The 27,984-nt window shown below is 47.9% G+C and overlaps 1 protein-coding gene across 12 annotated transcripts in view; it reads right to left on the reverse strand.

Annotated features, from left to right (window-relative positions):
- Window positions 1-901: 901 nt before the first annotated feature.
- The window catches only part of chd6 (chromodomain helicase DNA binding protein 6), a 55,672-nt gene continuing 28,589 nt past the window's right edge, over window positions 902-27,984 (reverse strand). For 4 of the 12 annotated variants that reach the window (XM_047332792.1, XM_047332793.1, XM_047332794.1 and 1 more), the window contains exons 10-45: window positions 27,772-27,858; window positions 27,205-27,342; window positions 25,859-25,980; window positions 24,548-24,791; window positions 23,465-23,641; window positions 23,195-23,338; window positions 22,755-22,853; window positions 22,174-22,330; window positions 21,757-21,967; window positions 21,476-21,671; window positions 21,199-21,363; window positions 20,897-21,076; window positions 20,636-20,746; window positions 20,333-20,535; window positions 19,493-19,573; window positions 19,205-19,323; window positions 18,255-18,414; window positions 17,869-17,958; window positions 17,134-17,237; window positions 16,399-16,528; window positions 14,121-14,199; window positions 13,158-13,215; window positions 12,224-12,614; window positions 11,670-11,878; window positions 11,410-11,507; window positions 10,389-11,222; window positions 9,636-9,890; window positions 9,168-9,510; window positions 7,138-8,577; window positions 6,892-7,043; window positions 6,389-6,757; window positions 4,554-5,168; window positions 4,150-4,389; window positions 3,910-4,050; window positions 3,354-3,458; window positions 902-3,264 (exon numbers count right to left, since the gene is read on the reverse strand). In XM_047332792.1, coding sequence (XP_047188748.1) covers window positions 2,086-3,264; window positions 3,354-3,458; window positions 3,910-4,050; window positions 4,150-4,389; window positions 4,554-5,168; window positions 6,389-6,757; window positions 6,892-7,043; window positions 7,138-8,577; window positions 9,168-9,510; window positions 9,636-9,890; window positions 10,389-11,222; window positions 11,410-11,507; window positions 11,670-11,878; window positions 12,224-12,614; window positions 13,158-13,215; window positions 14,121-14,199; window positions 16,399-16,528; window positions 17,134-17,237; window positions 17,869-17,958; window positions 18,255-18,414; window positions 19,205-19,323; window positions 19,493-19,573; window positions 20,333-20,535; window positions 20,636-20,746; window positions 20,897-21,076; window positions 21,199-21,363; window positions 21,476-21,671; window positions 21,757-21,967; window positions 22,174-22,330; window positions 22,755-22,853; window positions 23,195-23,338; window positions 23,465-23,641; window positions 24,548-24,791; window positions 25,859-25,980; window positions 27,205-27,342; window positions 27,772-27,858 — 9,426 coding nt within the window. In that variant the 3' untranslated portion in view covers window positions 902-2,085. The remainder of the gene's footprint in view (window positions 3,265-3,353; window positions 3,459-3,909; window positions 4,051-4,149; window positions 4,390-4,553; window positions 5,169-6,388; window positions 6,758-6,891; window positions 7,044-7,137; window positions 8,578-9,167; window positions 9,511-9,635; window positions 9,891-10,388; window positions 11,223-11,409; window positions 11,508-11,669; window positions 11,879-12,223; window positions 12,615-13,157; window positions 13,216-14,120; window positions 14,200-16,398; window positions 16,529-17,133; window positions 17,238-17,868; window positions 17,959-18,254; window positions 18,415-19,204; window positions 19,324-19,492; window positions 19,574-20,332; window positions 20,536-20,635; window positions 20,747-20,896; window positions 21,077-21,198; window positions 21,364-21,475; window positions 21,672-21,756; window positions 21,968-22,173; window positions 22,331-22,754; window positions 22,854-23,194; window positions 23,339-23,464; window positions 23,642-24,547; window positions 24,792-25,858; window positions 25,981-27,204; window positions 27,343-27,771; window positions 27,859-27,984) is intronic. The other 8 variants (XM_047332802.1, XM_047332797.1, XM_047332801.1 and 5 more) reach the window with 7 other exon arrangements.

The following is a 27,984-nucleotide window of genomic DNA, read 5'->3' on the forward strand; positions in this document are numbered from 1 at the left end:
ACACACACACACACACACACACACACACACACACACACACACACACACACACACACACACACACACACACACACACACACACACACACACACACACACACACGAAGGAAAGGAAAGACAGGTTGACATTCACAAAAAAGACATTGTGCAAAGAATAAAATAAAGTGAAGTCCAACATGTGACATAAACCCTCAAATATTTCGGACCCTGTTGTGAATAAAAACCTGCCACTCAATGTACAGTACAGTCTGTGGGACTGGGATCAATCCCCGCGCGAAGGTCAAGTATTGTTTTGTTTGTTTTTTTCCCAAAAGAGCAACGGGCAAAAGAAAATACACGGTGAGAAACAGAAATATACAGCGATAGATTTACATATTCAGAAACTCGGAGTATGTAGAACTGCGACTAAAAACTAATCTCAGGAACAGAAACGAGACGAAGAGCGGCGACGGCGACCCCTCCTCTTCCTCCGTTATCTGTTCCTCCTTCCCTAAAGAATAAAATTTAAAAAAGACTATTCCCTTTCACTGGACAGATGGTCGACATGTTTCTCTCACACAGAGAGAAGAAGAAAAAACTGAAGTGAGGAGAAGAAAATAAAAATAACATTTTATATATATATATGTATATACATATACATATATATATATACATATATAAGTGTGTGTGTGTGTGTGTGACATGATCATGAAAGCGGTTTTGGGGCGTCGCTGTACAAACTGATTCTCTCCCCACATCGGCCTCCTGTGCCGCCCCCTGGTGGCCACGACTCGGCTCCTTCACTTCCTCTTGATTACACCTCAACACTCTGCAGGGGACTTTTCTCTCAAAGTGACTCTGTGTCCGAGCTTAAAAAATAAAATAAAAATAATAATCTCAACATGACCTTCAAAATGAATCTCTTATTAGCGGGGGGGGGGAAATGAAAAGGTGGAGCTCTGAATCCAGATTCTTCTTCTCGTGTGAAGGCTCGACGAACTTCTTAATAAAAGAAGCTATAGCAGCAATGATGATAAAATCGATTATTGTAGCCAAAAAAATAATCAAAAAATATGAATTATTCATTAGAAACACGGGCGACAGGCAGATTAATGATATCTCAGAATTAAGATACAGAATCCACTTTCATATTGTGGCTTTTGTTTTGTTTTCTTTGACCTTCGAGTCGATTTCAAAACCACATTATTCTTGATTTTGATGTAAAAAACTATCAAAAGAAATGATTCTTTTCTGATTTGGCAACTTTCTAACATCCACGTAACGTACTTTTTTATTCTCACGAGTCACACGGAGATGACACAGACGGGGGCTACATTCTGAAACGTACTCAATTAAATCAGCGTTTTTATCTTCGTTATCAACTCGGAAAAAAAGGGTATTTTAGTTGTCTGGTCCAGACGCGGAGAACAAAACGTCGGGGTTAATCTGGACACTGGCACAAAGATAATTCAACACTAACCAGCCAACAGTCGACGTAATAACAAAGAGCGCATTTTTTTGGGGGGATTTCAACAGAACGTACTCGAGGGTTTTCTCCGCTCATGATTCCCAAGATGAGGCCACGAAATTCAGAACCAACCTCCGAACCACAGTCGCGTCACGACTCTGCGGTTCTTCTTCGTGTCTGTGCAAACGAACCAAACTGACGTTTTGTCGGAAGGGGGCCGTCTTCGGATTTTTTGTGTTTATCGATTCGCCAAAACCTGCCGAGTGTGTGTGCGTGTGTGTGTGTGCGTGTGTGTGTGTGCGTGCGTGTGCGTTCGATGCAGAATGATGGTGGGGGAAGAATAACACAGAAGAAGATCGTTTCTTACACTTGTTTGTTTGTATACAAGGAGGGCGGGAGCGGAGAGGGCGGGTGGGGTCTTGGTATATAAACATGGACCAAGTCGAGTATATTCCTCATCGTTATCATTAGTCATCGTCATAATAAAAGTCTTTACATGGACATTGACTGACAGACACGGCACAAACTTTACACTGTTGCTCGGTTCGAGAGGAAAAAAAAGAGCAACGCCGGAGTTCGGGAGGAGAGAGAGCGAGCAGGAAGTGGTCCGTCTCCCTTTGCAGTTCATTTCCTCCCACTCTACACTTCCTGCTCCTGGGCCTCCTGCGTCTCCTCCCCCGTCGCCTCCTCTCCTACTGTCTCCTCCTCCTCGGGCGGGTCATGGGAGTCCGGTTCCTGGGGCCCCGAGGGCCCGCCGTCCTCTGCGTCCGCTGGCCCAGTCTGGGGCTCCTCGGTCGGAGGAGGGGAGCCCGGGTCTGGAGCAGAGGTCGTGGGGACGGAGGGCGACGCGGAGGAGGCCGGGCGGGAGGTCACCGTGGCCTTCACTGTACTTTCTCTCTCCTCTAACTCCACCATCACCAGCTTCTCCCTCTCCTCCTCCGCCCGCTCCCCTTCCTCCCTCCCTCTCTTCCTCCTCCTTTTGGGGCTTCCCGGGGAACAGTCTAGTACGCCGGGCGGCATGGCGGGCAGCGCCATGATGCCGCCGTGTGGCAGGAACATGTGCGGGTACAGCAGGCCGTGGGACATGCCCGGGATCAGGAAGGGGTTGAAGGTAAGATGGCTGCCGGCGCTGGCTCCCAGATGAGCGGCGCCGAGATGGGCCCTGCTGGTGGATGTGATGATGGCCGCCGCTCCTCTCTCCTCCTGGCTCCTTTCCTTCTCGCCGGCGGCGGCCGAGGAGGCGGCGCTCTCTCTCTCCGCAGACGTCGTCGAAGAGGGGCTGGCGGCCTCCAATGTCGACGGTGCGGTTGTCGTGGTGACCTTCACAACCGAAGAAGAGGAGGCTGACGAGGAGGCGCCGGGGTGAGGAGGAGGCTGCGCCGCCGCAGCGTGCGCCATCATCGCACCGACGCTGAACAAGGCGTGCTGTGGGATCCCCGCCCCGTGAGGGTGCGGGATGCCGTGCAGCATCATGGGTAACATACTCAACCCGTTCTTGGCGTCTTCCGCCGACGCGCCAGCTCCGCCCGCCTGGACGGCCGCGGAGAAACCGTGCGGGAATCCGGCCATGATCCCGGAGATGGGGATGCCGGGGATCCCGCCGCGGAGGTTCTGCATGGCCACCATAGAGTCCATGCTGCCGATCAGACCGCCGTTCATGAAGAGGGAGGCGCCCAGGCTGGAGGGGGAGGAGTCAGAGACGGACAGCAGCGGCTTGGGCATCTCGCTGCGAGGCCGACGCCCACGGCGCCGAGAGCCCGGGTCTCTGTTGACCGGCTCTGTCAGGATCCGGGAGAACTTCCCCTCGGGGAGGAAACCCTGCAGGGTGACGGAGTTATTACATCAGTACGTTCAACTTCAAGGTTCCAACGTCTCTGACAAACATCATCACAGTGTGTGACACTCACCGAGTGTTTCACCACGTCGGCCCAGTCCGGAGCGACGTAGTATTCTGAGTTGGCGTCCAACCAGCGGGAGAGCTCCTTTATGGCGGGAGCCATGGCTCCACCGAGCTGTGAGGGAAGGAAAAACCAGCAGGATGATTTAGTATTCATTGATATTTGGGAACTTATGGAAATATATGTTTGATTAGTGGACGACACCATCGAACCACAGGCCTGCAGAAATTCAGCAAGACACTGATGTTACTTCAACAGACGGAGCGATATGGAATTACTAATACAGATGCAGGAGTAAAAGACCGATACGGATTCATCGGCCGATAAAAAATATTAAAATGATTCCTAAGATGTCGTTATCGAAACCCAAAAAGAAAGAACCAAATATATAAAATATATCCAACAAACATAAGCGACGATACCGAGGCTCAAATCAGCCAAACGGACAAATGGCTCGGGCTCATGTTACTGTACTTCCTGTGACTAGACTTCATTCATAATAATAGCTTGAAATTGTAAAAATGAACTGATGACGATGATGACATGTGTGTGTTTGTTATCTAACCCTGCGTCCGGTGCCCCGGTGCACGACGGGAACCCTCTCCTCCCCCGTCAAGGAGTTGATGTCCAGCTTGGTCGGGTCTTTGCAGCGATGCCTCCGCTGCTTGGGACGCTCCACGAAACCGTGAAGAAGACCTGCTCCGGACTGTCGACAGGGAAGAGGAGGAGGAAGAAGAGTCACCGCCACGCCTCTTTTTTATTCAAACACCAACGACGTTACGAAGAAACCAGCGGCCCGACTCACGTGAGCGAACGTGGGCAGGTCCATGCTGTAGCCCGGATTCTGCCTCAGCCACTCGATCAGACCTTTGCTCGCCGCCTCCCTGTCGATGGCCACGATCTCCGGCTGAGGCGGCGTCTGCGTGGGCGTGGGTGTCGAGGAGGAGGACGGCGTGGGCGGACCGGCGGGTCGCTCCGAGGGAGAGGGCGACGGCGAGGAGGTGGAGGAGGAGACGGTGGAGTGGCAGATCACCTCCACGCGGCCCTGCAGGTTCAAACACACACACACACACACACACACACACACAGAAACACACACGCAGGTGTTTTAACACTTTCACAGTATGAATAAGGAAAAGGATTTTTCTTTTTTCTCTTTCTCCTCGGGGTGTCGTTCCTCTCTGAGGCGCTGCTGCCTCCCCCACCCACCTGTGTCTCCGGGAGGTGTAGTCCTCGGCTCTTGGTGAACTCAGAGTACAGAGCCTCCACGTTTCTCCTCCTCCCCCTCCTCCTCCGCAGGGAGTCGTCCCCCCTCAGGCTCCCGTTCACTATCTGCCCCGTCACAGGATGGATGAGCCCGGCCTGCAGGATCCCGGCCATGTCCAGGCCCACAGAGCCCGTCAGCGGCGCCGTGATGGGCGGCGGCGGCGGCAGCTTGTGGCCACTGCCGCTGAGTCCCGGCGCGGCCGCGGACTCGCCCGACCCGGAGCCGCTCGTGGTGCTTATTTCTGCGGACGACTTGGTGAGATCGATGGCCGCTTCTTGCCAGCCGTTCATCAACATGGCTCCTGTGCGGTGAGAGGGCGGGGCCACCACCGGCGCCTTCTCACCGCCGGAGCTCGCGCTGGCGTTGGCGGCACTGTGGCACGCCGACGCCGACTTCCCGGCTAAAACCTTGGCGGCCGCTTCGTAGTCGAAAGACCTTCGACCCCCCGCGCGTTTGAGCTCGGGGAGGTAGGGAGGAGCCACGAGCCTCTCCTGTAAGAGAGGCAAGGAGGTGAGGCGCCAAGCTCCGCGCCCACATGCGCCGCCCCGCGTCATGTACTGTCAGGGTGGACAGGGTGGGTGAGGGGCAGACAAGGATGGGAGAGAGACGATGGCTTCATTAAACACACACACGGACTGAGACACAACACAGTGGCGGACCGTCAACCAGACCTGGGGCGGACCGTGAAGTCAACACATCAACGCTTCCTGGTTTATCCTGATCCGTCTGCCTCTAATGCTGCGCTCACACTGAACGCGACACCAATAAATATTTGTGCGAATAGATTACATACAAAGTCAATGTAAAGACGCAACTAGACGCGGATTTCTCGTCATTCGCTTCAGTCGCCGGACTCGTTAGCTATTTAGCACTGCAATCTTCCCTCCGTCACGAACGGAGGATCACGTCTGTCGCTGTGTGCGAGCAGGACGACCGGGTTGATATTCACATCGTGACCGGGGGAAGAAGGAGAGGGGCTCGGCAGGGAGGGAACGAGCAGCACGACCGCTTTGTGTAGCTTTGCCGTCGTCACTCCTGTCTGACTTTTCTCAGTCAACAGTTCATGTCAGCGTCGCGTTTGTTCGGATGAGGTTTGTCGGTAGGAAGAACGGGCAAATATTTGCGCGAATGACTCAAATAAGCAGAAATGTTTCAGCGACCAAACTCTTTTTACCCGCGTGAGCAAAGCGACACAAATGTTCGCATCTGGTGTGAACGCATCTTAAGTCTGATGCTGCTCAACTACGAACTTACGTGTTGGTTTTACCTGCGCGAGGTTGTCTGACCAGATCATTTATATTTACTCACGCGAGTAAACACAACCTGGTTTTCACAATGTTCACTAAATTTAAAAAATAGATATGTAAATATTTGTGAACTCGTGATACTACATTAATCTTTAACCGTATGACCGATGGCCCCAAGTCTGATATCAACATGAATAATATCAACACATCAGCACATTACAGAGACAGAAGCAACACGTCAATGGTGTGAACTAGAGGTGCCCAGTAAATACAGATTATGTCAAACTACCCACGTCATTTAAGATAATTAATTTAATGAGACATTAATATACTAATATATATTTACATTATACACATGATTACGAGAGAATTACGAGCAGTTTAAAACTGGACACCACTTGTGTGAACTATGGCGTGAGACAGTGGAGATAAACGTAGACAGATGGCAGATACTTTGATATGAACAACAACAAAAAAACAAGGGAATTAATTAATTGATCCATTCAATCAGGTCACAGGTTCGTTCTCACCTTAGGTAGTCTGGTGAGAGGGGGCGGGATCGAGAAGCCCAGCCCCGCGCTGGCCTGCTGAGCTCGGGCCTGGCTCGTGACAGAGCCGGAGGCGGTGGTGGTGGTGGTGGGGAGGAATCCCGCCGCCCGGTGCTGCTGGTGCTGCTGGTGCTGATGCTGCTGCTGCTGGTGGTGGTGCTGCTGGTGGTGGAGATGCTGCTGCTGCTGCTGCTGCTGCTGCTGCTGCTGCTGCTGCTGGGCTAAGCTGTTGGCCAGGCAGGAGTTTGCAGCCAGGGAGCCGGGCGCGTCGTGCTGCTCGCTCGGCCACGGCCACTTCCCCTTCAGGATGGCGTGGCAGATGCTGTCCAGACGATTGATGATGACCCGGTCCTAGACACCGAAGAAAACGCGGAAACATTTGTAAAAAACACTACAAACTGAAACCCAGTAGCCCCTTAAGACCGAAGAACTCGAAAAAACTAAACATCTGCATAGTCTTTAGGCATACAAAAGGGCTACCGTACCTTCGGCCACTCGGAGAACGAGTAGAGCGCCTTCTCCTGTAGGAGCTGAGCGATGGTCGGCTCCCTGGCGTCGTGGAGACCGTCGGGAAGGTCACACATGGAAATGGGAGCCGCGAACCTGGGGCTGCCTCCGTATCCGTCCGCAACAGGCACTGTACGGAAGAGAGGACAGTGCATGTTGAGATCAACATCTTTTTCGCCCTGTGCCTAAAAGGGAATTTGTTCCGAGAGTTTGACCGTTCTCACCTGGAGAACCCGGCCTCTCCTCCTTCACGTGGCCCCTCTCCGCCAGGCTCTCCGTGGAGTCCACCAGCCCGTCCGCCTGCTCGAGTTTCGGGGTGAGGACCGTGCTGTCGGCCTCCAGCAGCTCCTGCTTCGTCTCGGCCTTGATCGCCGGGAACTCCAGGTCGTCCGGCTCGGCCTCGGGTTTCACCTCGCAGCTGTCCGGGTAGGCGGCGAACCGCAGGGCGTCCGGCTTGGCTTCGGGCTTGATGGCGGACGTGTCGGGAAAGGTCGCGATCAACCTCAAACCTTCCTGTTTCGTCTCGCTCTTGAGCCTGGCTAAATCTGGGTAGGCGGAGAAACCGAGCGCCACGGGTTTGGCTTCGTGTTTGACTTCGGCGGCGGCGGCGCCGTCCGAGTAGCCTGCAAACTGGAGGACTTGGGCTTTACTGTCGCCGCTCTCGGGCTTCGTGGGGAAGCTGAGATCTTCGGGTTTGGACTCCAGTGTTTCTTGTTTCACGGGATAGTCCGGCTGCTCAGCTTTGGTGGTCACCAAGTGTTCTGACTTGACGGGGTAAGCGAGAAACTTTGCGTGTTTGACCTCGGAGCTGTCCGGGTAGATAGGTAGCGCTTCCTCGACAATCTCCGTCTTTGTCTCCTCTATCTTGATCGGCGGCTCGAGTTCGGCCGGTTTCTTCTCACCGCCGCCGTCGTCTGGTGAAAGAGAGAAGTGAGGATTAGAGGATTTCGTAGCAGCACTTTTGATCTCGTTCTGTTCGAGCAGGTTGTCCTTGTTGTCCCGATGGGGGGAGATTGTCAGGGCTCTGCTCTTACAGTCTTCATCTGCAGCGTCGTAGTTTTCCTGACCTGCGGAGATCTCGGTTTTGACTCCAGCTTTTCCGCCGCTCTCGTCAGATTGGGAGTAAATGCTGTGAAGCTCAATCCCGCTGGTTTCGGCATTTGACTGTTTCTCCGCCAATTCCTCACAGGACCGAGCGACCGAAACGTCCATTAGAGAAACGTGACCCGCCGCCGTCCCGTCCGAGACCTCGTCCACCTCGTGCTGCGTTGAACCTCCCTCCCGGGAATTTTCCGCAATGCCTCTTGCGCGCAGGAACTCTCCAGACGCGTTGTCCATCGAGGTTCCAGATTCGGCAGAGTTTTCCGTCGTCTCTCCCTCGACCGTCTGATACAAGATCAACCCGTCCACCTCCTCGCCTGGTTCCTCGATGGACTCGGGACACTGCTCGAGCTTCCCGAGATAAGGATGCACGCTCTGGGGAAAGTCCGGTTTATGTTCACCTTGCTCGAAGCTCTGCCCGAGGTCCTGGGACAGATGGTTTGAGACGTCCATCCTCTCGTCCTGCTCCTCCAGCTCCGGCTCTGGCTCCAACCCGTCGATCTGGTCCATGTGTGGATTCAGGACTCCCAAACTTTGGTTTGCACCTGAGAGGGAAGTAGAGCCTGAAAAGTAAGCAATCAGGATCTAATTAAACTTGAGTTAAAGCCACTTTATGTAGGAAGTTTATGTGATGATCGTAAATTTATTCTGATGAGACAACGATGTGTTTCTTTACACTTATTGGACAGAAATAGGAGGATGGGGGGTTACAGCACATATTTCTATCTACCAGTGTTCAATATTGCGATTGAAACACTTAATTATAAATAAATAAATAATGAATTTTGATAAGGATCCTTACATTTTTATATTATTAAAAGTTTTTAGATCTGTACTGAGTGGGAAATCTTTCAGTGGAAAAAAAAACTTTCATCACAAAATCAATTTTTTTGCTGAATAACTCATGGACTTTTGTAAACATATTAATATTTCTGTGCTCATATATGCTGAGCCAGTGTGGATCTTCTCACATGATCGGAAAAAATGTTAACAATATGATTTTAATATGTTTGAATCCAAACAAAGATGCCAAAGAAGAAAACTAAAAGTGTAGCAATGTTCAAGAAATACAAAATTCAAAGAACATTATAAGATGACATGACTCAAGGACTCATATGATCAGTAGATACATCTAGAATCAAGTCCAACATACCTTCTTCATGTGCGTCAGGCTGCTCTTCTCCCTCCAGACCTCGTTCTCTCTGTTTCTCAAAGTTCTGAATGTCCATGTTCTCCCCCGACAAGTCGTCCACATCTTCTTCCTCCTCCTCCTTGTCGTCGAACTCGAACCCGGCGCCTCCTTCCCGCTCCTCGCCCTCGTCCACGGGGCTGCTCAAGCCCTCGGCGACACGGCCGCCGCCGTGGCCCAGCGCATCCTGCGGCTCGTGGGCAGTGATGTCAGACAGAGAGAGGGGAGGAGGCGGGACGTAGGGCGGCGGGGGGCTCGCTGACAGGTCGGTTTGATCTGCGCTGGGTTCTTCGCTCACGCCGATGTCCTGGATGTGCAAAACAAAAAGTGTTAAAAGTCAGATTGTGTGGCACGGTGGCTAATAAACTTCAAGTAGATTGTTATTATTCAATTGTTCTTGTCCCCCTCAAGGCATGGGCTGCTGAAACCAACCTTAAAGAGCATGTAGCTCGAGGACAGCGGCTCCACGGAATCTCCTGCGGACGGGTGGGAAGGGGAGGACGAGGGCGGGAGCCCCAAACACTCCTCCAGGGTTCCACCCTCCTCCCCTCCTCTGTCGCCGCCCGGCGCCTCCTCGTCCTCCTCCTCCAGGAAGCCCGTCTCCAGAGCGGAGGGACCCAGAATCGGATCGGACTCGTTGAACATGTGGTGCGCAGGACTGGAGTGGTCCGTCCCGTCCCAGGGAGCCTGCGGGGGGGGGGGCACAAACATGCCAGGGATTTAAAAAAATGTATTAAGTGTATTGTATCATAATTAGTGTACGAATTAAGGCCTGTGAGGTCACACAGACTTTGACCTTTACCACCAAGTTGTAAATATTTCGTGATTTATTTTAATTGGGAGAATTGGGATCAATTAAGTTGTCTGAATCTGAATTATTTGATTTTTTTTAATAACTTCAAACTGATCGATAAATCGATTGTCAAAACTTTTGGTTATTTGTCCTATTCAGGTATTTTGCCAAAAGAGGGAGAAAGATGATACTTTCTCAAAGATCTGGGTTTGGTGCATTAAAAAGACATGGTTCAAGTAAATTGTGTATTTTCTTACATTTTCCAGACCAAATACAAGATTATCATAAAAACAATCAAGGTTAATTAATAATCAAAATAACTTCTGCTGTAAACTACAAGGACACAAGCCCTTTGCAGGCAGTTCATTTACAACAGTAAGAACAACACGTACCTGTAACCGGTCCAACTCCACCGACGGCGCCATCAGCCCGGTTTCCTCTGACGAGCCCTGCTCGCCCACGAGCACGTCGCTCCTCAGCTTGGAGTCCAGGTCTGTTCCCCCGACGCCGTACGAGTTGAGCATGCTCTGACCTCCCGCTGCCGAGTTGAAGGGGAAGCCGTTGAGGGCATCTTTGGACGCCTTGCCACCGTGCAGCGCGTCCGCGGACATGGCGTCGTGTTGCAGTGAACTCAGCTCCAGGGACTCATCCAGAGGAGGACAGTCCAGGAAGTCCCCCCGAGACCCGGGCACTATCCCCAGGCTCGGTGAGGCCGAGTCGTGGGCGTCCAGTGGCGGAGGTTGGAGGTGAGGGTGAGAGGACGAGGAGGAGGAGGAGGAAGGAGAGGGAGCTGATGGAGGCACAATGTGATGCTGGTGCTGGTGAGAAGACTGGTGGGGGTAATCGGGCGGCTGAGGGGAGTGGCGCCCGAGGCCCGAGTCGTAAAGGCAGCAGTGGGGATGCGGCAGCTGCGGATGAGACGAGGAGGACGAGGTGGAGGACGAGATGCCGGGATGAGCCGCTAAGCCCGGATGGTGCAGGTGGTGGTGGTGGTGGTGACTCTGAGGGTGGATGTGAGAGGGTTGTCCCCTGACGTAGTTCCTGTGAGCCTCCAGGAAGCTGAGCTGAGGGTCGTTGAGGATGTAGAAGTCCGTGCGACTCAAGCCGTGGCGAGCCGCGCCGATGAGGAGGTCGCGGTCGTGTTTGCCCGTCTCCCACCAGACCGGGAGGTAGAGGGAGGGGCGGCACAGCTGGAGGCGGGCCGACAGCAACGGGTGACGGAGGACCTGAGAGGAGGAGGAGGAGATAGAGCGTGGAGGTACAAGGTGGAAAGAGTAGCCAAGTGTGATAATATAAAAATAAATGTATCTTAAATTTCTCTTATCGTCTCCAAGACAGTGGACTTATGATTTATGAAACTGGAACGGGGGAAAAAATGATGGAGCTTGGTTTCGTCAAAGAGCCTCACAGTACCTGCTCTCTGATCTTGCGGAGCAGCTCGATGCGGTACAGAGTCCGGGCGGCTCGCTCCTCCGTCAGAGGCTCGACGAGCACGGCCGGATCCACGAGCCCTGGAGCGAGACGGGAGGGACGGAGGGAGGGAGGAGACAGGAGGGCGGACGTCAGCATGTTTTAAAGATGCAGCGATGAGAGCAGGGGGAAGACAGACAGAGTCAGGACAGACACTTCCCCGACAATAAGTTCCTGTAAAGTCATTAAAGACAGACGTGTACCTTCTTCCTTCCTCAGAGGCAGCTTGCAGGCCGTCCTGCACATGTTGACGAAGGAGTTGAAGTATCTCTCCAGGCTCTCGTCCGTCTTCCTCTCCAGCCGGGCCAGCGCTCGGAACTGGGACCAGTCGTAGGTCTTCCTCTCCGGGTCGTACACCACGCCGAACGACGACACCGTGCGGTAGAAGTCCGCCTGCTCTCGGCGGGTCCACCTGAGACGGAAGGAGGTGGATAATGGGCAATGTGAAGATTCAACATTGAAGATGGTTTAGGAAGAAAAAACATTCCGTTTATCAGACGTCAGAGTGAAACGTCTGACATTATTTTGCGTTCACACCGGACACGTGGCAAATTTCCCGTCGCTGGAACATTTGTGCGTCGTTCACGCTAATAATCGCCTCCTCTGAACAAACACACACACGCGCAATTAAACATAAAAATTCAATTAATTTTAAATCAGCAGCTAGTTTGAGAGAATAAAAGACTTTGGAAATGTCGAACTAAAGATAATAGATTCAAACTATAATCTTAAAAACGTGATATGAGCTCATCATCACCTCCTCTGCCACTCCAGGAACAGGGGGTCCTGTTCCGTGGCGACCACAGAACACCTCCTCAGCTCCTCGCCCAGTTGCCACGCCAGCGGCCCGCCGGCGTGATGAGCGTGAGAAGCTCCGCCCCCCCCCATCCCCATGCCCGCGAGGCCGTCGTGAAGCAGGAAGTCCTGCCTGAGCAGCGGCTCGCGCCGAATGGTGAACCGCTGGTAGGCGGTGATGAGGCGTCGCAGGCGCGCCGTCAGGGCGGGACCTGTGGGCCACAGGGGGCGGGACTGGACCACGTGCAGAGACGCCACGCCCGTTCCCGTCACCGTTACTGTCGACGTGGTGGTGGTGGTGGTGGTGACCAGAGTCACGTCCTGGGCGCAGACGTCGGCTGACTGGTGGGAGTCTGTGAGGAGAGAAACGATGTTAGTAAATCATAACTGGAACCGGCCTTTATTACAGGAAAAAAATACAATTACAATCTCATAAAATCACAAATAATCCAGAGCTGCAAAAACTAAATCAGCTCATTTGGTTCTTTTACTTGTCGGACCTGAGAAAACTAATTTACACTGAAAATGTGGAATATCAAGTTATGAATATAAAAAAATCAAAACAAATGATCCAGAACACCGCATCGCGGTGCCGATGTCCCAGCGTCTCCTTGTCAAGAGAGACGTTCAGACAGACGATGGATGAACAGAGACTGTGAGCGGCATCAGAACCATCAGAACTCCTTCCGCACATCGTGATCTCGATGTGCAGAACGTGGAGGGACGAGATGTGGTCCGGTGGAGAGACGTTCCATCGCCAGGATGTCGGACCCATTACAGGTAAATAAAAATAACGACGACTGGTTGAAATGAAATGTCAAGACGTCTATCAGAGGAGAAACTTCTGTATCGGTGTGTGTATGAATGTGTGTGAACGGCAGCGGCGACCGCCTCACCTGGACCGGTACTGTCGGGTTTGTCCGAGGTGTCGGTGCTGGAGCAGGTTTCCTCTCCCTGTCGATCAGAGACACACGGAATGGTCCAAAGAGAAAATGATGAAATTAGCACATCATCAACATATAACAAGAGGATTTGTCTGTTTTTGTCCTTTTAGGATTTATTAAAAAATAAATATCACAATATCTGTCGGAATATTTTCAAACAATAATAAAAGGCAAATGTAATTCACGTAATAACTTGTCAAGTTCTTCTCTTATATATGATTCCTAAGATGTCCTTTTCAAAACTTTAAGACAAGGAAATGTAATTGAGGCTTAATATAAATACAACCAAATAAATAGAACTGAAATTTCGAAAAATAAAGATTTATTTTACGTAAACGTCAACATAAATGCACATTTTTGTGTCGGGCTCGACCATTGATATATCGGTCGCACTCTAATCTCTAGTTTTGAATTTGTGTAAAAAGTGTTAGTTTAACTAAAATATGTTTGGAGAAGGTTGCAATACAAAAAAAAAAAAAAAATTTAAAAGATTTGAATATGAAACATGGTTGTCGTGAAAGACAACATAACATTTACAACAATTAAAGACCAGAGATTCCAATTTCATACCTAATGGTCTTAAAGTGGTCTCAACTTTTCTTTTTTTAAATTGTTCGATCTACAACTTCAAAACATGTAGAACATCCGTGTGTGAAATGATTTCTGCAGTAAAGCAAACGATTGATTTTGATTATTACAAACCCGTCTTTCTTTAGCATTTAGTTAAATCTGGGAAGTGGAGAAACTGATTCTAACTCTTTGCTGAACTTAGAGTTTCTTAATAACATCCACCATCATCTGCGCTGGTGTCCAATGTGTTGTTTGTACTAAAATGCATCATTAACTCTACAGAAGTGTTGCGCGAGTGAGTGACACTGATGTGGCGTCTCAGCAGAGCTCCCTCCTCCTCCTCACCTTGCTGCTCTCGTCTCGATCCTCTCCTCCGTCGGCCTTGTTTTCAGCTTCGTCCTTCACCTCCTCGGCTTTGCCAACGCTGACGAGAGAAACGACAGACGAGCGGAGAGAGTGTTAAATGACGAACCAGACCCGTCACAATGGGATCAGATGTAAAGAGATTAACAGATTAAACGCGAGGCGAGAATAATCCACTTCACTACGGATCAATACGAACACTCCACTCTTCAGTCTTTAATGACAAACAATTCATTTTAGGTTTGAGGGTTCTGCTTTTGTTCGTTTCGCGTGTTGTATTAACAAAGTGAACTGAATTTGACTTTTGTTTTTTCTGGATTGAACCGATCTGAACTGAACTGAGAGAAAAACCCCAAGTGGAATTTTCGAGCGTGGAATGTGGAGATAGATAAAAGTGGAAAAACGCAGCAGATTTCTAAATTCACAGAACTCACGAAAACTATAGAAACGTGGTGGTTGATCAAATTTCACATGAAAAATCAATTATTTGCCGAGGAGGTAAAAGGCAGGAAAGTAAAACGGCTAATGAATGAAACCGTCTCATTTGATGTGCTTTTGTTGAGATATTAGTTCATTTTAATCTATTCTCTCTGATTGTTGACTTTTAGAATTTTAAAATAATAATAATATAATAGTATTTTTTTACATAGCACCTTTAAAAACAGGGTTTACTCAAACAATAGATGCTCAAAATGCATTTGCACTAATAAGACGCATATGAATTAAAAGCAATGAGAGGGAAACATTGCGTAAATACAAATGAAAATAATGAGAACAACAAAAAGAAAATTACAGCATTACATAAAAGCAAATAAATACAAATAATAAAATAAATTTGAATAAATTAAAATAGGGGAAAAAGCAATAGAAACATGAAATAAGTAAATAAAAAAAAATAGAGGAGAAGGGAAATTAAAAAGACAACAAATATCCAAATATCCTGTCCAGACAATAAATAAGACCGAGAGCGAAATGAAAGTCAATCTACAACGAATACTTTACAAAGCTCCTGTTCCCAGATCCAAAACGTCAGAGCTTCATAGGAGATCAGATTTTATTTTTCTAACATCTTCTGTTGTTTTGGATTCCACAAACTGAAAATCTCTGTGCAGGTTTTGGTGTCCCCCACATATTCACGCTGGCGATTTATCTCCTCTCGGTCTTGGTTGCAGAACCTGAGCAGGACGTCCTGCCCGTCGCGGGCGAGAGAGTCGCTGTGCTCGGCTGCGGACGAGCTCCGGGTTGAATGGGCAACAGCAGCGCGTGACAACTTTGTTTATCTTGAGAAAAGACGATCAAAGCGTCTCATCTTCACATCGTCTGCCATCCGCCGACGGAGCGGCGGCCAGAGAATGAATTTCCCTTCAAAGCTTTTACTCGTCTCTTTTCTTTTTCCTCTGGCGAAATCCTTGGCTGTCACTCAATCTCTCTAGCTTTTGTCAGTGAAGCTTCAGAGTTCCATAGTCGACTCAGGCTCAAACTTTGATAATGATTCGATACCTGCAGCACCTGTGTGTGCGTGTGTGTGCGTGCGTGCGTGTGTACGCCGTCGTTAAAACATAGTAAGCACCCTGATATCACCCCGCTGCATTAATGTGTGTGCGTTTTTAATCTTGTTCTCCGCAGCCAGATTGCTGAGCAGGCAGGTACGTAGGCGGGGAGGTGGCGGCGTCAACATAAAAACAAACACGGTGGCATCAGAGGAGACGGGATGTGTTTATCACACCAGTGTTGGCGCTGTGGACCCTACTACAGAGGGTGAAAGAAAAGAAGGAAGTGGCGGAAGGAGGAGGATCGGCGAGGGAGCTGGTTTGTGGACGTACATATATACCTGTAATATTACTGTGTGTAATGTTGACATGTCAATAATGTGTTGAGGGCGGGACCTTTATCATGCCTGAGAATTTTAGGGTCAGATCGGAGCACGGACCTTCGATTACGAGCAACTTCCTGTTTCACGGAGAAGGCTGATATTCGCAACGGCAGAGGGCCTGCGACAAAAAACCCCTGAATTTTCATAATTTTTCATCCCGTAGGTGTTTAGATGCGAAACACCAAATTTGAAGTTGCTCGTGTGAAATCTGTCGGAAGTAGTTTGATGTGTGTGAACATGCCCCAAAAAAAGCTTCAAGTTTCCCACACTAAATTCAAAATGGCAGACTTCCTGTTTAGGCGGAGGTCATGGCTGCCTGTGTGTGTGTGTGTGTGCGTGCGTGCGTGCGTGCGTGCGTGCGTGCGTGCGTGCGTGCGTGGACTCTACCTGTCGGCAATGTCGGAGGCCCCTTCTCCTCCCCCCTGCTCGGCGGACAGCGCTGTGACGTCGGGCATCCCGACCCGCTCCAGGAAACACAGTTCTGGATCAGCTCGCATGGCGTTGTACCGCTCATACCCTGCCCAGGGACAAACAGTGATGGAAAAGAAGCACAAATTAAAAACACTGACAAAGACACACACACACGAGAATATTCCGTTCCGGTTGGTTGGTCGCCCTGCTGCGAACGAGCTGACTGTGGTTTGGGTTTTAGTGTCCTGTGATGGTCTAATGCTGTTTCTAGGGCCTGAGCACAAGGACAATAACAGACATCTGGGTTCAACACACACACACACACACACACACACACACACACACACACACACACACACACACACACACACACACACACACACACACACACACACACACACACACACACACACACACACACACACACACACACACACACACACACACACACACACACACACACACTTGAAGGATTGGTCACATCTGTTTAAATGCTGTGTCACTGGATTCAAATCCTCTTGATTTGATTTAAAAAGAAAAAATGCAGAAAAGCTTTTAAATGAAACAGGAACATCCGACCTCCAGGCTATAAAAAAAAGAAAAACACAACAACAACCTGAAACCATGAGATGAAAAATATTTATCGAAATCTAAAGGGATCCATACGCAAATAACATTTCCACAACAAACTGAACTGACAGGAGTCCTCACCGTGTTTGTGGACGCCGATGAGCAGAGACTTGTCGGCGTCGGAATCCCACCACGAAGCAGGAATCTCAATGTAGTCGATGTCCGGAAGCGACACCTCCAGTTTACTGTCAGAACACAGACACACGTTCGGAAAGAAAATATATAATTTAAATCAATCAGCCGGGCTCTACAGCTCACTGACAACACAAGATAATAATAATCATTCAGTCACTGAATCACAAACCTGTCTCAACCGTCTCAATCTCACGGGTAAGGTACAGTCAGGAAAGGTACGATATGGGAAAGTACAGTAAGGTAAGATATAGGACGGTACACTAAGGTACGGTAAAGTACGATGTAGGAATGTACAGTAAGGTAAGATATAGGACGGTACACTCAGGTACGGTAAAGTACGATGTAGGTATGTACAGTAAGGTAAGATATAGGACGGTACACTAAGGTACGGTAAAGTACGATGTAGGTATGTACAGTAAGGTACGGTAAGGTATAGAAAGGTACAATATGGGAAGGTACAGAGCGGTACGATAAGGTGCATTAAGGTACAATATGGAAAAGTAAGGTAAGGTACGATATTGGAAAGTACGGAACGGTACGGTGCGGTTCGATATGATATTCCTTTATTCGTCCCACAATGGGGCAATTTGGGTGTTACAGCAGCAAAGTGGATAGCAGAATATGACAAATGTATGTATGTACAAAATATAAAATAAAACATTTGTGGAACATGCTCCATACCTGGCGTGTATCCCCTCTTGAGCCTGATTGGCCGCCTCACCCAACACCTCCACCTTCAGGTAGTAAAGCATCCTCACCCTCAGCAGCACCCTGAGTGGAGACGGAAGATTATTCTCTCGCTCTCAACGAAGCAGTTCATCCTTAACTGTAACTGTCAATGTACTATCGGTTCTTTTAAAAATAAACCGCTTCAAGCTTCAGGGTGAAATTTAATGTTCCTCCAGTGAAATGACCAAGACTGCTGGTTGTAGTGTTTCTAGCAGTGACAGTTCTCGCACTATTTCATCTATAAAAACGGACTTTGGTGAAGTCGTTTCCTTCAGGTTAACTAATGTCACGGTCAGAGAACCGCAGACGTGGGTTTGATTCCCCGGTGGTGGACTGACTTGTTGCAGTGCTGCTTCAGGTGCTTCTTGTAGCTCTCGTCCTGCAGGACCACCTCGGGATTACAGTTGACCAGCCAGTCGGCGTTCTTCACCTCGGTGACGCTCAGCGGATTCTTCGGCTTCTTCCCCTTCCGACCGCGAGGGACCGGAGCGGATAAACCTGGTACAAAGAAGAGGAGAGGACATTTAGAAATAATAATAATAATAATAATAATAATGATAATGATAATAATAATGAGCCCATTATGGCAATTTCTTTAAGTCATGGATGTTTTATATTTACTTTTCCCCAAATGCTCATATTTTAATTAAAGCCCGAATGATATCACTGACATGCCGATATCAGCGCTTAAGTTTCATCGATATGAAATATTGAATTGTACAGAATAAACAATTCTGAAAAAAGTTTGCATTTATGTTTACATTTTACTTAAAATAAATTGTTTATTTGCGTAATTCAAGTTCTATTTATTTGGTTGTATTTGTGTTTTCTTATTTATTTATGTATGATAACGTTCATCAAGCCTCAATAACACGACATCTTAGGAATCATTGACAGATTAATATATGTGTATATATATATCGGCCGATGTATCAGTATCGGAAAACCTAAAATCGATATTGGCTTCAACCCCCCAAAAATCCATATAGGTCGGACTCTAATTTGAATACAAATAAGCAACAAAGCAGGAGACAGAGTGTGAGGATCTGAAGTTATTATGATGTAAATGAATAAATACAGTTAAAGTGGAACTCAACCAAAATGAATGGCATCACACACCTGAATCTCCGAACAAATTGTCAGCGGCCGAGCTACACTCTGGAATAATGTAGCTGCTGGATTTTTGCTGAGTAAAGGAGAATTCAGGGAACGTCTCTGTTCACAACCCATTGTGAGTTATGCGAGAGCAAAAGTAAATGTTGTGCAACGTGAAGAGTGGAACTCTCACCAGAGTGATTGAGCAGCGCCTGGTCCTGTCCCTCCGCCGTCGGTGTGATCAGATCCCAGATGAAGCTCTTGATCTTGTCGTCACCTTTGTAGTGTCTCAGGCAGTAAACCAGCAGAGCTCTGCAGCAGAAAACAAGATCGATCTTTCTTTTCTCCACGTGGTTCGTTTGTTTTCTTTCCTCTATGCCTGCAGGCGTTTAGTGTCTCGCACCGCTGTTCTTCGGACTCGTTGTACACTGTTCTGGATATTTCTTTAGTGTAAAAACAAAACAGGTGATGCTCTCCTCACCTACAGATCACCTCCATGTCTCTCTCTGCCAGGTGCCACTTAAACCGACCGTGGTTGAGGACGTCCTTCCACCGGCCCCAGCTGGAAGAGACGGAGGGGGGAGGAAAAATATAGGTCGGGAAGAGGAAGAGGAAAGAAATAGGAAGTGGAAAAACAATGAATGGGTCCGAGAGAATCACATCTGGATGGTTTGATTTCAAAAAGCAAAATTACACAAATTGTGTCACCGACTAAATACTAATGGACGTTACTTGTGTTTCAGTTTGTTCTCTTCAACTAAAAAACACATATTAGGCTTTTTTTTATTGGAGTGAGCATTGTGATGTCGTCCCACAAGTTTTAATATTAAGGCTGTGAGCCGTGATTCTACATTCAGAAAAAACGCATGACCACAAAGACGTGAATTCCCTGCTCGAGTTGAGATATTTGAACTCGGAAAGATTCCCGTGACGCGACGTCCAGAGAGTCGATCAGCGTTGGGAGTCTCTCACTTGACATCCACTTCCGAGAGAAGTGATTTACTCCCATTACTCGAGCGGGTAAACAGAAATGATCCTGCGGCCAAACTTGCGCGAGTAACTTGATACAAAAACACATATTTCAGGAAAAGAAATGAAAAAAATATATATATTTTTCGTGATGCTCGGTTTTCCAAGGACACAGAACAGCCGCTGTCTGAAGTCTGTCTGAAGGAACCAGAACAAAACATTCAGTTTGGGGATAATTTCTTTGATTATTTAAATATTCTGAAGGTTTCTTTGCAAGTTTTTTCCAGGTACTTGTGTTACTCTCAGACGACCTAAAATGTGAATGCGCATCCCCATGCGTCGCCGTTCGTACCCGAAGATGAGCAGATTCTTTTCGACCCGGAAGCACTCAGCGCGGAGGTACCGCCTGGCGCGCTCGCCCAGGCGACGGGTGCGACACGGCCGCTCCTCCGAGTCGCTGTCCAGCTCCGAGAACTCCATCAGCTCGTCGTCCTCGAAGGAGTTGTAGTGACGCGTCTGCTTCCTCACGCGCGGCGTGTCGATCACCAAAGACTCCTGCGACGGGGAGAGAAAAAGAATCGGTGACAAACTGATCTGCCACATTTTACTTTTCTTTTGCTCTCTTGCCTTTCATCCTTAAATCTCTTCACTCCACCTTCTCAGATTTGGAGTCGATCTCCACTTCGGCGATCTTGGCCCATTTCTGCCAGAAGTTGGGGTCGTCCAGAGAAATGTCCGTTCTGTTTCCAGCCGAGGTGAAACTGGCCTGAGGAGGGGGAAAAAAAAGTCAGATTCTGGTTATATATATTTAGTCATAGATGTTTGGAGTAAAGTTGCCAAATGTAGCATCTATACATCTGATGCTAAAAAGATAGCACCGAGTTTGCCACTTCACTCGGAGCTTCATGATTTCTACCTTAGCGAACGTGGAGCCTTTCCCCTCCGACTGGATGGTGATGGTCTGAGTTCGTCTCTGCAGGATCTGGTCGATGTCTTCCTCGCAGAACTTGGAGCCCTCGTCTTCCTCGTCCATCAGGGCTCCGTAGGCTCCTTTCTTGAGCAGGTCCTCCACTTCCAGCTTAGAGAGCTGCTGCACCTGGAGACACACATGCAGCTCAGAACCCGAGAAAACGTGTCCACAACGTATCCACAACGTACACCCAATGTCTGCAGGCGGTGAATCTCACGATGAACACAAATTGTTCTGTCCTCGCTCACCCCGTTGAGGCTTCCCTTGCGGTTGATGTCCTGGAGGACGGCCTTGTCCAGTCCCAGCTTCAGACTGGCCTTGTCGAACATCTCCCTCTCGTACGAGTTCCTGGTGATCAGCCGGTAGACCTTCACCGCTTTGCTCTGGCCAATCCGGTGGCAGCGAGCCTGGGCCTGGGACAGAGAGCGGGGCGGGGCGACATTTAAAAGAAAGGATTTGTTTAAAGTAAACAAAAAAAAAGGTTTTGCTGTGACATCAAAATCATCATCAGCCGTCGCCGCCCACCTGCAGGTCGTTCTGCGGGTTCCAGTCCGAGTCGAAGATGATGCAGGTGTCGGCGGCCGTCAGGTTGATCCCCAGCCCTCCGGCTCTGGTGCACAGCAGGAAGACGAAGCGGTCCGAGTCCGGCTTGCAGAACCTGTCGATGGCCGCCTGCCGCAGGTTCCCTCGCACGCGGCCGTCGATGCGCTCGTACGTGTAGCTGGAGGAAACACACATGTTCAATTTCTCCTTTCTGCCAACTGTCACGTTCATTGTCCAACTCTTTCCCCTCGCTCTCTGCTCACCGTCTCTGGATGAGGTAGTCCTCCAGGATGTCCAGACAGCGAACCATCTGGGAGAAGACCAGGACCTTGTGGCCCCCCGCCAGCAGCTTGGGCAGCAGCTTGTCGATTAGCACCAGTTTCCCGGCCGCCTGGATCATGGCCTGCAGCTGGAAGTCCAGTGCGTCTGGACTGTGGTACTTCCTGAAGCTTTCCAGGATCTTCTCCTCCGCTCCTGAATTGAAAAACAAAACAGGAAGATGTTAAAAGATGGAGAGGATCCTAACCCAGTTTAACTCTGACTGCATTCTTTTAGTTCCTTGGTGACACACAGACACAGACAGGCAGACAGGCAGACAGGCAGACAGGCAGACAGACAGACAGACTGACAGACAGACAGACAGGCAGACAGGCAGATCAGGTAGGTGCGTGTGTTCTCACCTGTGATCAGGTAAGGGTGGTTGCAGCACTTGCGCAGCTCCATCATGGTGTTGATGAGGTTTGGCATGTTGTGTTGGTTGGCTCCTCTGGACAGGAAGGAGAAGTTCTTCTCTAAGATGGCTCTGTAGTACTTCTTCTGAATGTTGGTCAGCTCCACCTGCAGGGACACGAACACAACGACGAGAAAATTTGTCAGTTAAGATAATATAAAATCATCCAAACATTCGTCTGTCTTCTCCTGAGGAAATAAAAAGGCAGCTGAAGGACACGACAGGCCTAGTGCAGTGGATCTGCTCCCTGGATATTATTGCTCATATAATAAACCTATAATAATAAATATAATAGTAATACACCTTTTGAAATTAACTTACCTTGTGATTCAAGAGACTAATAAAGACTAAAGGCTAATAATTCTGATTAAAAACAAGTCTCATTACTCGACCCATTGTTGAAGCTTAGTCGTGATGTAAAAAGAAGAAGGAGGGATAAAAGAGCTTTGTGCTATTTAAAGACAGAAACAGTACATATATGAAATCACGTGATTTATGGAGCGTATTTTATTTTATCATATGAAACTCTACCTCTATGATGGTCTCTTCTTTGGGTGCCAGGTTTTTCTCTACGTCGTCTTTCAGTCTCCTCAACATCATGGGCTTCAGAATGGCCTGAAGCTTCTTCACCTGTTGGGAGAGGAGAGGAGAGGGGCGGACGTGACATGAATGCAAAACTAATAATAAGCATCTTCCTTCCTCCTTATGTTCAAACTAAAAAACGAGAGAGGAAAAAACAAACAACCCACTTCCTGTAGGTGATTTTCACAATAAAAGCCGTCCACCGAGTTAGACATGCACTCCTATAAAACTATCATACGATCAAGATGAACAGTTTTAAAACAATATCAAATGTCATATTTACTATTTAACACTTTTTTCTTTTTGCAAATCCTGCAGCCTACATTAACCACAATGCAACTCGGCCTGAAACGGAATCTGCAGCTCCGCGCGCGTCCACGTGAACAAACCTGTTCGTCTGTTTTCAGGTCTCCGAACTCTTCCAGGAAGCCGCTCTCTGAAGGGAACTGCAGCGGCTCCAGGAAGTTCAACAGACTGAACAACTCCTCCACAGAGTTCTGCAGAGGCGTTCCCGTGAGCAGAACCTTGTGTTCCTGATTGGAGAGACATTGACAGGAATATCATTTTTATGAAAAATCCATCCAAAATGTTGAGCAGATGTTTGAGCAAATAGGAATCAATGGACACAAGTCGATTTGATCCCACGGATGCGGACTGACCAGGTTCATGAGTTTCAGTCCCTCCAGCAGTTTGCAGTTCCTGTTCTTCAGCCGGTGGGCCTCGTCGATCACCACACAGCGCCAGTGCAGCTTCCTCAGCTCCGGACAGTCGGCCATGATCATCTCAAAGGTGGTGATGAGCCCGTGGAACTTCAGCACGCCGGGGATCGTGTTACCCTGCGTGGCGAGAGAGAGACAGAGAGTGAGGATGGGAACGAGAACCCGGTTTGGTCACGAGAGGGAAACTGTTCAAAAACCCTGTATTCAATTACATACATATATTATTATAAAAAAATTGGGTTTGGCCAACTGAGATGCTAATTTTAAGCAGTTATTTACAGAAATATAAAGCTTTAAAAGAAATCCCCTTCAGATCAGATGGGGAAAATTCTGCGCGGGAAGTCATCCACCTCAATCAAACGAGGAATCGGCAGGATGATCTTGTGTAAAGGAAATAGACTTGCTCACACTCATGTAGTTTGTGTGGCTGCGATATTACAAAGAAAGGAACTTCATGTCTTGTATGAACTGTTCTCGCTGTGGCCCGAAATTCGCAGGGAAAACTAAATTTGCAGACTCGCGAAGCACGTCGACAGCATAAAGCATGAACTACTGGAACTGCAGCACCACAGCAAATGTTGCTATATTCAATTATCTAAGGCATGTGAATTCTTATATTGCTTGACAGCCCTAATGAAACGAATTCAAAGGACATAAACATTAACCAAGACAGCAGGAAAATCAGGAAATAGACGTTTTAAATTGATTTTCTTTTACAGAGCTGACTTCAAAGTTTTTTTAAGACTTGCAGATGATGTGTGAATCCCAACAGGGTAACCAGATTTCCTTTAAAGAAGACGTCAACAGCTCAACGTCAACACTCTGGAGGATGTTTTTCACTTGTTTGTCGTCTGAACAGAATTAAAAGAGCAGACAGCGATCCACATCTTCCATTTTTAGCTTCGTATTACTTCCTATTATCACGCAGCTGACTCATTCACTGTGTGACGGATGACAAGGAGGTGATAACTACGCGAGCAAACTGATTCAGAAAATAGAAAAACAACAACAGGCCAATAATACCTGTGCGTCCCTGTGATACATCTCGTACTGCAGGATCATCTGCCGGCTGATCTGCGAGCCGTGATACACAATGACGTTCATGTTCGTCCACGTGCGGAACTCCCGCTCCCAGTTGGTGATGGTGGACAGGGGGGCGATGATGAGGAAGGGCCCGCGGATCCCCATGCTGAAGATCTCGTACAGGAAGGTGATGGACTGGATGGTCTTTCCCAAACCCATTTCATCTGCCAGTATACAGTTTTTTCTGGGTGGGGGGAAAAAAGAGAAAGTGTGAGAGAACATAAGAGGGAAAAGGGGGAATAATGATTATAATCCTAAAAAACGGGAAACTATTTTTTTCATAGCAATTTGATAGATAGTTAGATAGATGGATAGATAGATAGTTAGATGATAGATAGGTATTTATTGATTTATTCCGGTCATAACAAGGCTAATTAATTATCTAATATTTAAGTTAACATGAAGTATGTGTCCCTGTATAACATACCGGTGATATTTTCCGTCTACACACATACATCATATACGTTTTAAGGAGAAAGGAAACTCTTCTAAGTGAGCGAGATTCCTACACGAGGGCCTGGGTCACTGAGGATTATGGGTAGGATTTATGTATTGAACTTGATTATATGGCATCATTAAGTCGTTAGCAGTTCCTCGCAGGTGCAGTGGGTGAGCGTGTGTTTCTAATGCAAATGTTGAAATGTCAAGTACTGAGTGAGGCTCCAAACCTGGGACACATTTAACACTTTCAGTGCCATTGTTACCAAGGCAACAGCGTGATTATGTTTTTTTAATTGTTTTTTTTAGTTTACAGAATCTTTGATTCTTTTAATGTCTTCATTGTTGTCTGTGGAACCGACTGGTTTAACACACACACACACACACACACACACACACACACACACACACACACACACACACACACACACACACACACACACACACACACACACACACACACACACACACACACACACACACACACACACACACACACACACACACACACACACACACACACACACACACACACACACACACAGTTTGTTAGAGAAAGACAGTTTTAACAAACTCAGTTTGTTAGTCTGTCGGCGGGATTACGTCAAACCTACAGAACAGATTTCCATTTAAATCTAATCAGTTCTTCCAGGAAAGAACCCATAAAATGTAGATGCAGATCCAGGGATTCATATTTTAAATCACTGAATTTAACATTGGCTGCCAGGAAGGGCGTTGAAACTTAACCGACGTGATTTTCTTCTTAAAACAGTGTTTGAACCTCAACCTAACAAATTGTGTTGGTGTGTTCACCTGTTGTACCAGTTGAACAGTAACCAGTTCATTCCCTCCAACTGATATTCTCTCAGCTCGTTTCCGTTCCTGTAATCTCTCGACTTGTCCAGCTTCTGCCATTTATCTGGTGGAGGCCGATCCTTTGACAGCAACACAAACACAAACACAAACACATATTATTCTTTGTTATTATTCCATTGACTCGCAGACGCTTGACGCATCATTGGCATTTCAGTCATTACCAAACAACATGAATGAAAAATATATGACATGATATATTAACGACTCCCTCAAGAGATGTGTGATGTGAAACAGTTTCTTTATTTCTACTGAATCATTCACACCACACATATTTTATTCAAAAAAAGAAGCAGGAGAATATCAGATGTTAAAACCACTTGGTTTCCCCGATGAAAATGGGTTTTTATTCTAAATTTTTAGACCTGAAATTATTAAAATCAAGACAGATTTTGGAGGTTGTGAAGGAAAAGTAATGGAATTTAACAGATCGCAGCTGCCAGGAAGTTATACGTGACAAAATGGCAAATGTGCAATAAGAGTTTGCTTGAAAGCGGCGCGGTGGTGCAGAGGTGAGCACGGTCACCTCACAGCAAGGAGGGTTCCGGGTTTGAATCCTGGTACCGGGACAGTTTGTTTGTCTGTTTCCTGTGTGTGTCTCCCCGTGTGTGACGGTGTTTTCTCCAGCTACTCTGGCTTCCTCTTGGATTCAACACAGCTGTCACAGAGCTAGCGTTTCCGTTCCGCCCAGGTTAAAATGGCCGCCCTCCCCTGTAGATTCTCCCGTCTGGGCTTCAGAGTGACGCCCACGATGAACAGCGACGCGGCAGATGTGCAGACGACTTGTGGGTCAAAGAGCAGCAGATGCTTTAAGTGGATTTGATTGCGAGGGGTTTTTTTTTTTCAAGAGCTCGCAGTTGTTTTCTAAAAACAAACAGGAAACCAGACGGTGCAGACGTCCAGGCAGACAAGAAAGAAACGTTCACTGCGACGATTTGTATTTGCTCTCATTAACGTTAAGAGTTTGATTTTGAGGAGAAGTGGTTCTGGAGTTGAAACATAAAACCATCATGGTTTTGTGTTGTGCCGTTTCTAATTTTCATAGAATTACCACCAACACTTTCATATCTAATCAAAAATTCAAAAAGGTCTGGTGGTTGGAATATATAAAGGTCTGGTGGTTGGAATATTTCTCCTTTGGTTAACGGAACCAAACCAACAATCACAACAGCGTCTGTGTCGATGATGAACGTCCGTCCGTAACAACAGATATTAGCGAACACGAACACAATGTGAAACAAAATGGCAAATAAGACGTGTGTGTGTGTGTGTGTGTTTTTGCTCACCATGTGTCTCAGGTCTGTCGGCAGTTTCTGGATGTGCTCGAACTCTTTGACCTTCTCCGGGTCCAGGTCCTCCTGAAGCTCCCACGTCGCCTCCTCGTACGAGAGACTGCACCATTTCACCAGGTAATGGGTCACCTCCTACATCGACACACACACACAAGGACATGGCGAGTGTGTACATGTCCACACTATTACATTGTAGTTTCACGATGAATTTACATCTGGCATCCACACACACACACACACACAGACACACTCCAGAGTTTTCAAGGCACTGAAACTGGGTCCAAGAAACGAAATCCCTGCTCTTAACTTTTCACCTGCGCCTTCTTCGTAGTATTTTCTTTAACTAAGCGACCAGCTACAGAGAAGAAAATCTGCTTCCTTCCTGTTTGAATCGGGACCAGTGTATGTGAATGGTCACGTGATACGTGTTTTCAGGTGTGTTGGTTACGGACTGAGGTTGTTTTAGTTTTAAAACCGGATGTGTCCGTTCTCCAGCAATAACAACTTTCATACCCGACAAACACAGCTGAGAATGTGTGTGTGTGTGTGTGTGTCACCCACCTCTCCGGTTTCTGTATCCGTGGTAACAGCCACCTCCAGCACTCGGTCCACCTCCACATAGTCTGGGTTGAATAAATCCTCATCGGGCTGAAAATAAAGGAGCAAAAAGAGAAAGACAGACGAAGATTATTGTTTTTTTAATTCTTTCATAATCAGAGCAGGGATCATTTTGATAAAACCACAGACTGAACGAAGTAGAACAACATAAGAACA

Source organism: Scophthalmus maximus, chromosome 6 (genome assembly GCF_022379125.1).
Source record: "Scophthalmus maximus strain ysfricsl-2021 chromosome 6, ASM2237912v1, whole genome shotgun sequence".
Lineage (NCBI taxonomy): Eukaryota > Metazoa > Chordata > Actinopteri > Pleuronectiformes > Scophthalmidae > Scophthalmus > Scophthalmus maximus.